A 14,334-nucleotide genomic window follows, 5' to 3' on the forward strand; every position below is an offset into this window, starting at 1 on the left:
AGGGCCATGTTCTAGAGGCATTTCTCCTGACGTTTCGCCTGCATCTATGGCAAGCATCCTCAGAGGTAGTGAGGTCTGTTGGAACTAGGACAATGGGTTTATATATCTGTGGAATGGCTGGGTTGGGGCAAAGAGCTCTTCTCTGCTGGAGCTAGGTGTGAATGTTTCAGCTGACCACCTTCATTAGTATTTGAAGGCCTGGCTGAGCTTGGGAAAATGTTCTGTTGAGAGGTGTTAAGATGTGCCTGGTTGTTTCCTCTCTGTTGTTTTGCTGTTGTAATTTTAGAGTTTTTTAATACTGGTAGCCAGATTTTGTTCATTTTCATGGTCTCCTCCTTTCTGTTGAAATTGTCCACATGCTTGTGGATTTCAATGGCTTCTCTGTGTAGTCTGACATGGTGGTTGTGAGAGTGATCCAGCATTTCCGTGTTCTCAAATAATATGCTGTGTCTAAAATTACAACAGCAAAACAGCAGAGAGGAAACAACCAGGCACATCTTAACACCTCTCAACAGAACATTTTCCCAGGCTCAGCCAGGCCTTCAAATGCTAATGAAGGTGGTCAGCTGAAACATTCACACCTAGCTTCAGCAGAGAGCTCTTTGCCCCATGCCAGTCATTCCACAGATATATAAACCCATTTTCCTATTTCCAACAGACCTCACTACCTCTGAGGATGGTTGCCATAGATGCAGGCGAAACGTCAGGAGAAAATGCCTTCCTAGTAGCACATCTTAACACCTCTCAACAGAACATTTTCCCAGGCTCAGCCAGGCCTTCAAATGCCAATGAAGGTGGTCAGCTGAAACATTCACACCTAGCTTCAGCAGAGAGCTCTTTGCCCCACCCCAGTCATTCCACAGATATATAAACCCATTGTCCTAGTTCCAACATACCTCACTACCTCTGAGGATGCTTGCCATAGATGCAGGCAAAACGTCAGGAGAAATGCCTCTAGAACATGGCCCTATAGCCCGAAAAAACCTACAAGAACCTAGTAAAATATATTTTTCCCCACACTTTTATCATGCGATCTTAGTGAAGTATAAGGCCTCATTTACACCACAGTTTCAAATTCCATTATATGTAGATGGGCCCCGAGACATTTTTAAGTTGCATTATGCATTAATAAATAATCCTTTCTGACCTCTTGCAAACATCCCTGTTTTGTCAACTGGGGAAAAAGCATGATAATGAAAATATCAACGACAGCTTCATCCAGCAAAGTGGATTTTTTAATATATGGAGATTCAATACTATAGAAATTCTGGGAGTTGTAATTTGGTGAGGCACCAGCACTCTTTGGCAGAGAAGACTAAAGACCTTGTAAAACTGCAGCTCCCAGGATTCCATAGCACTGAGACATGGCTCTTAAAGTGGTGTCAAACCATTTGTTCTATAGTTGTGCTGTCGCACGCTGGGCCTGTGCATAAGACTGTAGACAGAACATAAATTCTGTGTGCCCAACGGGACGCCGGGGCTGCCTCAGATTAAAGGCCTTTGGATTTCCTTAAAACAGAGTCTTTAGATTGCTTAAAGGTTCAACAAAGCTCTTTATTAATGAAAACAAACAGGTACTTTAAGGCTTTCTTTATTATTATTATTATTATTGTTATTATTATTATTATTAAACTTTATTTGTACCCCGCTAGCATCTCCCGAAGGATTCGATGCGGCTTACACAGGCCGAGGCCTCAACCACAATATAACAATACAATCTAAGCAAATCAAACAATTAAAAACAGAATAAAGCAAAGTAAACCACAGCCACAATACACTAAAACACAATAAAACTGGGCCGGGCCAAAAGGTGGGTGTTGTTGTTCATTCGTTCAGTTGTCTCCGACTCTTCGTGACCTCATGGACCAGCCCACGCCAGAGCTCCCTGTCGGCCGTTACCACCCCCAGCTCCCTCAAGGTTGGTAAAGGTGGGTACAAGGATTAAAAGTGCTGATGTGACAGGGGTGTATAAAGGGCTTCCAGGGCAAGTGCGATGTGCGGTGTGCAACAATCATTGGTTCTGGTAAAGTGCTTATGGGACTTGGTAGTGGAGATTTCCTAATCTGGGAAGGCGCATCAGAAAAGCCAGGTCTTCAAGTTCTTTCTGAAGGCAGCCAATGTAGGGGCCTGTCTAAGGGCTTTGGGGAGGGTGTTCCAGAGTCGGGGAGCCACCACGGAAAAGGCCCTGTCCCGCGTCCCCACCAAGCGCGCTTGCGACGCCGGTGGGATCACGAGCAGGGCCTCTCCAGATGACTGAAGTGAACATGTGGGTTCGTAAATGGAAATGCGGTCACGCAGGTAGGCTGGTCCCAAACCGTTCAGGGCTTTGTAGGTAAGCACCTGCACCTTCAATTGGGCTCAGAAGATAAACAGCAGCCAGTGGAGCTCCTTGAACAGGAGGGTTGACCTCTCTCTGTAAGGGGCCCCAGTTAGCATCCTGGCTGCTGCTCGTTGGACCAGTTGGATCTTCCGAGCCGTCTTCAAGGGCAGCCCCAAGTAGAGCGCATTGCAGTAATCCAATCTGGAGGTGACCAAGGCATGGACTTCTCCGGCCAGATCCGCCTTCGCGAGGTACGGTCGTAGTTGGCGCACGAGTCTCAGTTGTGCGAAAGCCGTCCCAGACACTGCCGACGCCTGAGCCTCAAGTGTGAGCGTTGAATCCAAGAGGACTCCCAAACTGCGGACCTGTGACTTCAGGGGGAGTTTAACCCCGTCCAGCACAGGTTGCCACCCTATACCCCGGTCAGGTTTGCGATCGACCAGAAGGACCTCTGTCTTGTCGGGATTGATCTTCAGCTTGTTCCTCCTCATCCAGATAGACACAGTGGCCAGGTACTCATCCAGCACCCGAGAGGCCTCCTTGGAATTAGGTGGAAAGGAGTAGTAGAGCTTAAGTCTATTGGCTCTTTCAATCTTGTTGACAGGGAACAGATTGGTATTGGTTTTCATGACTGGTATTTTAACTAATGGGGAAATCCTTAACTTCTAATCTGGGCAGTCTTTCTTTGCCTCTGTTGGCGTGGAGCCCCTACACCCAGTACCAACTGCTTCTGGCTTCCGCGAGTGACCCTTACCAAGCAGAGCTTTGTAGACCTCCAAGGGAAAAGAAGGAGTTCAGGTTTCGGTGATGGCTGACTGAAGTCCCTCCGCAAAGGAGCTGTAAGGCTGTATGATCCTCGGCCAAGCTGTGGGCTGTATAACCCCGGCCAAGCTGTAGACTGTATATCTCCCCGGCCAAGCCGTAGAAGACAAAGCTTTCTACAGGAGCTCTTGGTTTTATGTCCTGTGTGAAAGGCTTCTCTGTGTGGACTGAACCAAAAAGGCTCCTATTCCCTCCAAAAACTCAAAAAGGGGGTGGGACCAGGGAACCTAACTATAATTGACAGGTGGCTTGCCCTATGATTGCAGCCAAAAGAAGCCACCTATCTGCAGAGTCCCTGAAACTTAGGACTATAACAAACATTCAATGCAAAGCAAACAAAATTGGAGCTCCTGGTGCAGTTGTACCTGCACAATAGTGCAGATGCATCCTCAGACAGTTATTTTCCATCACTTGAACTGGAGATGCTAGGGATAAAACCTGAGACCTTCTTCCAGGAAAAAGTGGTGTGGACACAAATATAATTTTCGTTTTCCCTTTCGTGGCAGTTAGATTAATAAACGAGGAACCGTTTTACCTGATGATTCTCGTGGCTTTTGGGCGATTTGATGTTCCTGATCTGGACGCAACCCACTCCAATGGACAGAATGGATTCTTCCATGAGAGGCAAGGTTCCTGATTCTTGCACAGACTTCACTTCCACTTGAATCCTACGCGATTGTCCCTGGAGAAGAAGGCAATTGTGTTAGGAACACAAACAGAAAAGGATATATAGGCTGGTATAGACTGCCCTCTGCTGGCAACAGACGAGAAGACAAGAGCACTTTCAAAATACAGTCATCTTTTTATATTTAGTTTGAAAGTCAAAGAATCCTAGAGTTGGAAGAGACCTCGTGGGCCATCCAGTCCAACCCCATTCTGCCATAAAGCAGGAATATTGCATTCAAATCACCCCTGACAGGTGGCCATCCAGCCTCTGCTTAAAAACCACCAAAGGAGGAGCCCCCACCACACTCCAGGGAAGAGAGTTCCACTGCTGAACAGCTCTCACAATCAGGAACTTCTTCCTCATGTTCAGGTGGGATCTCCTTTCCTGTAGTCTGAAGCCATTGTTATGCATCCTAATCTTCAGGGCAGCAGAAGACAAGTTTGCTCCTTTCTCACTATAACTTCCCCTCACATATTTATATTGGCCCTCATCATGCCTCCTCCCAGTCTTCTCTTCTGCTGGTTAAATGTGCCCAGCTCTTTAAGCCGCTCCTCATAGGGCTTGTTTTCCAGACCCTTGATCATTTTAGTCACCCTCCTCTGGACACATCCCTGCATAGAGTCAACTTCTTCCTTAAATTGCGGTGCCCAGTATTGGATACAGTACAATTCCCGGTGTGTTCTGATCAAGGCAGAATAGAAGTGTAGTAGAACTTCCCTGGATCTAGGCACTATACTCCTATTGATGCAGGCCAAAATCCCACTGGCTTTTTTAGCTGCCCCATAACATTGTTGGCTCATGTTTAACTTGTTTCCGACAAGGACTCCAAGATCTTTTCCCCACATCCTGCTTTCGAGCCAGGTATCGTTCCCCATTCTGTATCTTTGCATTTCATTTTTTCTGCCCAAGTGGAGTCTCTTGCATTTGTCCCTGTTGAACTTCATTAAGTTTGTTTTGGCCAATCATCTCTCTAATCTGTGAAGATGGTTTTGAATCCTGCTCCTGTCCTCTGGAGTATTGGCTATCCCTCCCAATTTGGTGTTGTCTGCAAACTTGATGATCCTGCCTTCTAACCCTTCATCTAAGTCACTAATCAAGATCCTGAACAGGTCCGGGCCCAGGACGGAACCCTGCTGATGGCACTCCACTTGTCACTTCTTTCCAGGATGAAGAGGAAGCCTTGGGGAGAATCACCCTCTGGGTTCATTCACTTAACCAATTACTGATCCACCTAACTGTAGTATTGTCTAGTCTACTTTTGACTCTCTACTTTGTTATTTTTAGTAGCTGCTTAGGGGTTATCATGCAGTAGTATCAATTTATGCAATTTTCAGTTTTATATATGTAAAAAAATCATTTCATAGAATCATAGAATCAAAGAGTTGGAAGAGACCTCATGGGCCATCCAGTCCAACCCCATTCTGCCAAGAAGCAGGAATATTGCATTCAAATCACCCCTGACAGATGGCCATCCAGCCTCTGTTTAAAGGCTTCCAAAGAAGGAGCCTCCACCACACTCCGGGGCAGAGAGTTCCACTGCTGAACGGCTCTCACAGTCAGGAAGTTCTTCCTCATGTTCAGATGGAATCTCCTTCCTTGTAGTTTGAAGCCATTGTTCCCTTGCGTCCTAGTCTCCAAGGAAGCAGAAAACAAGCTTGCTCCCTCCTCCTCCCTGTGGCTTCCTCTCACATATTTATACATGGCTATCATATCTCCTCTCAGCCTTCTCTTCTTCAGGCTAAGCATGCCCAGCTCCTTAAGCCACTCCTCATAGGGCTTGTTCTCCAGACCCTTGATCATTTTAGTCGCCCTCCTCTGGACACATTCCAGCTTGTCAATATCTCTCTTCAATTGTGGTGCCCAGAATTGGACACAATATTCCAGGTGTGGTCTAACCAAAGCAAAATAGGGGGGTGTGTTTTATCTTTTTTGTTGAATAAAAAATACTTTAAATAAAAATTATAGAGATATAATAGAATAAGAAGGTTACAGGAGAATAAAACAAAGGTATTATATGACCTGTGCAACTTACCTGCCTGAGTTGAAAGATGCCTCCTGTGTGCACATCCTTGGCTGGAATCACCTCGACTGGGCAATATTCCCCGTTCTCATTCAGCTCCAGTATCTGAACCCACAGCTCCACTTTGCGCGTGACTTCACTCCACCTGCAAAAAAAGACAGAAACACAACTTCCTATGTGAAAACGAATCATTCAGTTTCTTCACTCTGCTTTGGAAATGTTCAAAATCATGAGGGGTATGTCTACATGGTAGAATTATTGTAGTTTGGCACCACTTTAACTGCCGTGACTCAATGCTATGGAATCTTGGGAGATGAAGTTTGGAAAGGCAGCAGCCCTCTTTGACAGAGAAGGCTAAAGACTATGTAAAATGACATATCCTTTGATTTTGAAGTTGTGAACCATGATAGTTATTATTCTTATTCTTATTATTGGGTTGTTGTGGGTTTTTCAGGTTTTATGGCCATGTTCTTGCAGCATTCTCTCCTGATGTTTCACCTGCATCTGTGGCTGGCATCTTCAGAGGTTTGTTCAGAGGTGTGTTGGAAATTAGGCAAGTGGAGTGTATGTATGTATATGTATGTGTGTGTGTGTGTATGTATGTATGTATGTGTATATCAAGATTGTGGTGCAGCTGGCTGAGTGTCAGCTGCATTAAAATCACTCTCACCAAAAGGTCATGAGTTCGAAGCCAGCCCGGGTTGGAGTGGGTTTCCAACCAATTGTGTAGCCTGTTGTCGACCTTTGCAACCCGAAAGACAGTTGTATCTGTCAAGTAGAAAAATAAGGTACCGCCTTAAAGTGTAGGGAGGCTAAATTAACTAATTTATGAGGCCATAAAAAAAAAAAGACTCCAGCAAGCACTCCAGCAAAAAGCATGCCGGGAATGCGGAAGAGCTTCATCAGTGTCGCAGATGGACGATGAAAGCGACAGCTCCCCTGGCAGCCAGAAAAAGTTAAATAGCCTCTGTCTATGTCTGTATATGTTGTATGTCAAAATTGGCATTGAATATTTGCCATATATGTGTACACTGTAATCCGCCCTGAGTCCCCTGCAGAGTGAGATGGGCAGAATATAAAAGCTGTAAATAAATAATAATAAATAAATATAAATATACATACACACACACACACACACATATATACATATATATATATATATGAGAGAGAGAGAGAGAAATATCCAGGGTGGGAGAAAAAACCTTTGTCTGTTTGAAGCCAGCGTGAAGAAAATTCCACAGATATATATATAAAATCCACTTTTCTCATTTCCAACAGACCTTTGAACAAACCTCTGAAGATGCCATTAGCCACAGATGCAGGCAAAACGTCAGGAGAGAATGCTACTCGAAAATGGTGATACAGCCTGAAAAACTCACAGCAACCCAGTGATTCAGGTCATGAAAGCTTTTGACAATACAATTATTATTATTATTATTATTATTATTATTATTAGAAACACCACAAGATAAGTCCACAGCAGACACTCTGCTGGCTGTTGTATTGGATCACACTATTATTATTATTATTATTATTATTATTATTATTATTATTATACCCGCTTTATCTCACGTGAAAGATCTTCCCAGTGACTTCACATAAAAGGATTATTTTTATTTATTTATTTATTTATTTACAGCATTTATATTCCACCCTTCTCACCCTGCAGGAGACTCAGGGCAGATTACAGTGTACACATATATGGCAAACATTCAATGCCAATTTTTGACATACAAACATATACAGACATACACAGAAACTATTTAACTTTTTCTGGCTGCCAGGGGAGCTGTCGCTTTCATCGTCCATCTGCGACGCTGATGAAGCACTTCCGCATTCCCCGCATGCTTCCCCGCTGGAATGCTTTTGCTGGAGTCTTCTTTACGGCCTCATAAATCAGTTAATTTAGCCTCACCACACTTTTTTAAAGGTGGTACCTAATTTTCCTACTTGACAGATGCAACTGTCTTTCGGGTTGCAAAGGTCGATAACAGGTTACACACAATTGGTTGGAAACCCACTCCAACCCGGGCTGGCTTCGAACTCATTACCTTTTGGTCAGAGTGATCTTAATGCAGCTGACACTCATCCAGCTGTGCCACAATCCTGGTGCTAGCACACACAATTTAAAATATACAAATATGGAAACATTACAACAGGATTAAACATAAACAGTATTTAAAAAAATCACTGGGTACCACTCTTCTCAAAATTCTATGCAGAGTTTTTGTGCTTTTCAACAAAAAAAAAATGTCTTTCATTCATTTACGAGTCAATTGGCACCTCTCTTACCTGTCTCGCAGGCTTCGTGTCTTGGCCTGGATTATTCCCAGGTCCCACAGAGCTGGGTTTTTGCAAGGGTCGGACTGCTTGTGCCCATACACCTCAATGGCCAAAGCGCCGTCCGAAAGATACTCCATAAAATCATCAGTAATGTTGACAGACAATTCCTAGTTCAGAAAAAAAGAAGATAAAGCATGTCATTCATTCTATTTGTAACTCTAGTTGCCTACAGGTTGTTCCCACTTTTTGTTATACAATAACAATAACAACAACAACAACATTATTATTATTATTATTATTATTATTATTATTATTATTATTGTAATAATTCACTTCTAAGATGCACTTTCTTCTCATAAAGCAGCGGTTCTCAACCTGTGGGTCCCCAGGTGTTTTGGCCTACAACTCCCAGATATCCCAGCCAGTTTACCAGCTGTTAGGTTTTCTGGGACTTGAAGGCTAAAACATCTGGGAACCCACAGGTTGAGAACCACTGCCATATTGATAAAGGTAAAGGTTTCCCCTTGACATTAAGTCTAGTCGTGCCTGGGGGTTGGTGCTCATCTTCATGACTGCATGGAGCGCCGTTACCTTCCGGTTCCTATTGATCTACATACATTTGCATGTTTTTGAACTGCTAGGTTGGCAGAAGCTGGGGCTAACAGCGAGAGCTCACCATTCTCCACAGTGTCTAGATCTAAGGAAGTAATGCTACCCCTCTATTCTGCTTTGGTTAGACCACATCTGGAATATTGTGTCCAATTCTGGGCACCACAATTCAAGAGAGATATTGACAAGCTGGAATGTGTCCAGAGGAAGGCGACTAAAATGATCAAGGGTCTGGAGAACAAGCCCTATGAGGAGCGGCTTAGGGAACGGGGCATGTTTAGCCTGAAGAAGAGAAGGCTGAGAGGAGATATGATAGCCATGTATAAATATGTGAGAGGAAGCCACAGGGAGGAGGGAGCAAGCTTGTTTTCTGCTTCCTTGGAGACTCGGACGCGGAACAATGGCTTCAAACTACAAGAGAGGAGATTCCATCTGAACATTAGGAAGAACTTCCTGATTGTGAGAGCCGTTCAGCAGTGGAACTCTCTGCCCCGGAGTGTGGTGGAGGCTCCTTCCTTGGAAGCTTTTAAGCAGAGGCTGGGTGGCCATCTGTCAGGGGTGATTTGAATGCAATATTCCTGCTTCTTGGCAGGGGGTTGGACTGGATGGCCCATGAGGTCTCTTCCAACTCTTTGATTCTATGATTCTATGATTCGAACCACTGATGGGAGTTGTACTTTTACAAAGCCATTAGCCTCTGCTAAAGAATCGTGGTGTTTCACCAAACTATCCCCTGACACGATAAATAAAATAAATACCAAACTATAACCCCCAGTGACAGCTCAAGTGGTGTCAAACTGCACTAATTGTACTGCAGATCAGGCATGGGCAAACCTGGGCCCTCCAGGTGTTTTGGACTTCAACTCCTACCATTCCTAACAGCCTCAGCTTAAGCGGCTGAGGGGGAAAAGGAAAGGGCCTGAGGCTGTTAGGGATAGTGGGAGTTGAAGTCCAAAGCACCTGGAGGGCCCAGGTTTTCCCATGCCTGGTGTAGATGCATCCATGGACTCCCCACCTTAACCCTGAACATTTTCCACTGGAAAGTGCAATGGAGCATCCAACAGACCAGCTATTGGGTTTTCTGGATGGAGGATGCTGGGATTCATACTCCCTAAACATAACATTTTGGGGTGACAACTCTGTGACATAAAAATAAACAAACAAATCTCTAAACTGGGTTGTTGTAGGTTTTTTTCGGGCTATATGGCCATGGTCTAGAGGCATTCTCTCCTGACGTTTCGCCTGCATCTATGGCAAGCATCCTCAGAGGTAGTGAGGTCTGTTGGAACTAGGATATATCTGTGGAATGACCAGGGTGGGACAAAGGACTCTTCTCTGCTGGGGCTAGGTGTGAATGTTTCAACTGACCACTTTGATTAGCATACAATGGCCTGACTGTGCCTGGGGCAAATTTTGTTGAGAGGTAATTAGATGTCCCTGCCTGCTTCCTCTCTGTTGCACTGCAGACTACTCCAACCAGAGAAATCAGCCATAGCAGAGCACCTGATGAACCAACCTGGGCACAGCATATTATTTGAGAAGACAGAAATGCTGGACCACTCTCACAACCACCATGTCAGGCTACACAGAGAAGCCATTGAAATACACAAGCATGTAGACAATTTCAACAGAAAGGAGGAAAACATGAAAATGAACAAAATCTGGCTACCAGTATTAAAAAACTCTAAAATTGCAACAGCACAACAACAGAGAGGAAACAAACAAGGACATCTAATCACCTCTCAACAAAAGTTTGCCCCAGGCACAGTCAGGCCATTGTATGCTAATCAAGGTGGTCAGTTGAAACATTCACACCTAGCTCCAGCAGAGAAGAGTTCTTTGTCTCACCCTGGTCACTCCACAGATATATAAACCCTTTTTCCTAGTTCCAACAGACCTCACTACCTCTGAGGATGCTTGTCATAGATGCAGGTGAAACGTCAGGAGAGAATGCCTCTAGACCATGGCCATTTAGCCTGAAAAAACCTACAACAACCCAGTGATTCCGGCCATGAAAGCCTTCAACAAATATCTAATTCCAGCCATGAAAGCCTTCGACAAATATCTAAACTGTCTTGCATGTGCCTGTTGCTCTTCCGAATACAATCATAACAAACAAAACCCAAATTACATTGCAATGGTCGAAGACGACCATGCACCGCGGCTCCTTGCTGACGGGCGAGAGAGAGGGATCCATCTCGGGAGCCACTGTCACGGGTTCCAGTTGATCCCAGAACGAATACTTGCAGAAGACGAAGTTGGAGAGGTGCTGAGGCAAACCGGTGGCCTGGAGGATTTTAATCTAGGAGGAAGGAAACAATGTTTTAATGGAAGCAGGTCAACAAGAAATAGCATCCTTAGATAACACCCTTAAATGTTTATGTTCTGCTGGCGGTGAGGAAAGTGGAGTGTATATGTATCTGTGGAGTGTCCTTGGTGGGAGAAAGAACTGCTGTCTGTGTAAAACAGTGGTTCCCAACCTGTGGTCTGTGGACCATCAATGGTCTGCAATAACTAAAATATGTATTGTCGAAGGCTTTCATGGCCGGAATCACTAGGTTCTTGTGGGTTTTTTCGGGCTATAGAGCCATGTTCTAGAGGCATTTCTCCTGACGTTTCGCCTGCATCTATGGCAAGCATCCTCAGAGGTTGTGAGACCTCACTACCTCTGAGGATGCTTGCCATAGATGCAGGCGAAACGTCAGGAGAAATGCCTCTAGAACATGGCTCTATAGCCCGAAAAAACCCACAAGAACCTAACTAAAATATGGTCCATGGTTCTACCATTACTACACCATTGTAACAAGAGCGACTGTTCTCTCAAAATCCTCTTATAGTGCCAAGGCTTATTTAATATGGTTTTCTGTGGGTGAGCAGATGGCGACTACTGGGTGGCATATGCAGGGCTGGTCCTAGGTAATTTTCAAGTGTAAGCAAACAGTATTTTGGAGCCCCCCCCCCTCCCAAAACAATCACTGAATAGTAGGGCTGGGCGGTTTCGTTTCGTTAATTCGTTAATAATTTGTTAATTTTTTAAATTACAAAACGATAACGAACCATTCTGGAGCAATTTTTTTAAAAAACGAATTTTTAAACAGTTTTGTAAATGCTTTGTATTTCGTTATTGTATTCGTTTCGTTATTGTTTTGAGGTCGTTTCGTTATTATTTCCGCATGTCTGGGGCAAGTTTTATGGTTGTTTTTTGTTTAATAAGTGAAAAAAAATTATAATATCACACCAACAGTCAACAACAGAGGGAGAGGGAAGCTTCAGAAGTTTTTGGAGGTTTTTTAGCGTATTTCGCGGTCGCGTCCGCCATTAACGAATCGATTCGTTATTGTTTCGGAAATGGATTCGTTAATGTTTTGTAATTTTTTTCACATTTACGAAATTTCGTAAATATCGAACTTTTTAAAAGGAAAATTTTGTAATTATTTTAAATAACGAAACGCAAAAAACCCCAAAAAAGAATCGATTTTAGAAACAAATTTTTCCGTTGTTACCCAGGCCTAGTGTCCATATCTCTTGTAAGGAGTTGGTTTGACCTCCAATAAGTAAAGGTAAGGTTGTCCCCTGACATTAAGTCCAGTTGTGCCCGATTCTGGGGGTTGGTGCTCATCTCAATTTCTAAGCCAAAGAGCCGGCATTGTCCATAGACACCTCCAAGGTCATGTGGCCAGCATGACTGCATAGAGCACAATTACCTTTTTGCCGGGGCTGTACCTATTAATGTATTCACACTTTTTGAACTGCTAGGTTGGCAGAAACTGGGGCTGACAGCGGGAGCTCTCCCTGTGACATGGATTTGAACTGCCAACCTTCCAGTCAGCAAGTTCAGTAGCTCAGCGTTTAACCCACTGCGCCAAGGCAGCCCCTTTTAAGGCTGGACAATATCATGAAAATATATTTGGACCTACTGAATAGATATGGCGACTACTGGATGGCATATATTCTGTACTAGCTGTCCCCTGCCACGCATTGCTGTGCCCCAGTCTGTGTATATGTGTATTGTGTGTGTATATGTGTGTATATATTTGTGTATATCTATATAAATAAAAATGTAATGTTCGTTTGTGGGATTAACAGAACTCAAAAACTGGTGGGCGAATTGACACCAGATTTGGACACAAGACACCATTCAAAGCAATCTATGCCCTTCACTCAAAAATGTTCCTCCCAAAAAACAATAAGACCTTTAAATTTTAAAAAGGAAAAACAGAACACAGTGCATGAGTGCAAACCCAAGAAACTCCCAGATGTCCAGAAGAGACTTTAAAAGCCAAAAAATAAAATAAAAATACATTACAACGCAGGAGCAAAACCACATATATACACATATACACAAATATATACACACATATACACACACACAATCACATACCGTATATTCCGGCATATAAGACGACTGGGCGTATAAGACAACCCCCAACTTTTCCAGTTAAAATATAGAGTTAAGACGACTCCCAGGCATAAGACTACACCCGCATATAAGACGACCCCTGACTTTTGAGAAGATTTTCTTGGGTTAAAAAGTAGTCTTATACGCCAGAATATACTGTATATTGTTTTATGCCTGTGTTGTAATGTAATTTTTTTTATTTTTGGCTTTTAAAGTCTCTTCTGCTGTGTTTTTCAGTGTTTTTATGAGTGATGGTTACTTGTTGGCCTGATAAGTGGCACAGTTTGGTGGTACAGAAAATTAAGTAATGAGAAAGTCTGCTTAATAATAATAGCAACAGCAATAACAGTATTAGTAATAATAGAATCCTAGAGTAGGAAGAGACATCCAATTCTGCCCCACAATCAAAGCACTCCTGACAGATGGACATTCACCCTCTGCTTAATAATAATAATAATAATAATAATAATAATAATAATAGAAGAATTTTAGGGTAGGAAGGGACCTCCAAGGGCCATCCAGTACAGCCCTTTCTGCTATAAAGGACAAACACAATCAAAGCACTCCTGATAGATGGCCATTCAGAAGATTAAGAAGAAGAAGAAGTGGAGGAGGAGGAGGAGGAGGAGGAGGAGGAGGAGGAGGAGGAGGAGGAGGAGGAGGAGGAGGCATCTGGGAGTTTCTTGGGTTTGCACGCATGCACTGTGTTCTGTTTTTCCTTTTTAAAATTTAAAGTTCTTATTGTTTTTTGGGAGGAATTTTTTGAGTGAAGGACGTAGATTGCTTTGAATGGTGTCTTGTGTCCAAATTTGAGTTGTTAATCCCACAAACGAACATTACATTTTTATTTATATAGATTAGAAACTAGAGGTGATGTGGTCTATCCAATGCAATTTTCCAAATCAGCACCTCAAATAACCAAACTGAATCTAAAGTTGACCAAAAACTGATTCGTAACCCTTTTGGTAATAATGTTGGAGAGTGGTCAAAGCGGCCCCTGGTCAAAAAAGGGTTGAGAACCCCTGGTGTAAAATAAGTCTGAATGTTGCAATTAGCAAGCTTGAATAGCATTAAGTACCACAAAACTGCAAAATAAATCAGTGAGAGTATCTATTGTTGTTGCTTGAAGACATCCTCTGTTTTGGAGGTGTTAACTGGCAATTTGATTGTTTGCTATCTGGAGTTCCTCTGTTTTTGAGTGGTGTTTGTTATGA

The 14,334-nt window shown here is 43.4% G+C and overlaps 1 protein-coding gene across 2 annotated transcripts in view; it reads right to left on the bottom strand.

Annotated features, from left to right (window-relative positions):
- The window catches only part of KIF13B (kinesin family member 13B), a 268,692-nt gene that overhangs the window by 67,038 nt on the left and 187,320 nt on the right, over positions 1-14,334 (bottom strand). For both annotated transcript variants that reach the window (XM_067462696.1, XM_060754661.2), the window contains exons 22-25: positions 10,853-11,023; positions 8,122-8,279; positions 5,842-5,974; positions 3,678-3,824 (exon numbers count right to left, since the gene is read on the bottom strand). In XM_067462696.1, coding sequence (XP_067318797.1) covers positions 3,678-3,824; positions 5,842-5,974; positions 8,122-8,279; positions 10,853-11,023 — 609 coding nt within the window. The remainder of the gene's footprint in view (positions 1-3,677; positions 3,825-5,841; positions 5,975-8,121; positions 8,280-10,852; positions 11,024-14,334) is intronic.

The sequence above is a fragment of the Anolis sagrei genome, chromosome 1, assembly GCF_037176765.1.
Source record: "Anolis sagrei isolate rAnoSag1 chromosome 1, rAnoSag1.mat, whole genome shotgun sequence".
Taxonomy (NCBI): Eukaryota; Metazoa; Chordata; class Lepidosauria; order Squamata; family Dactyloidae; genus Anolis; species Anolis sagrei.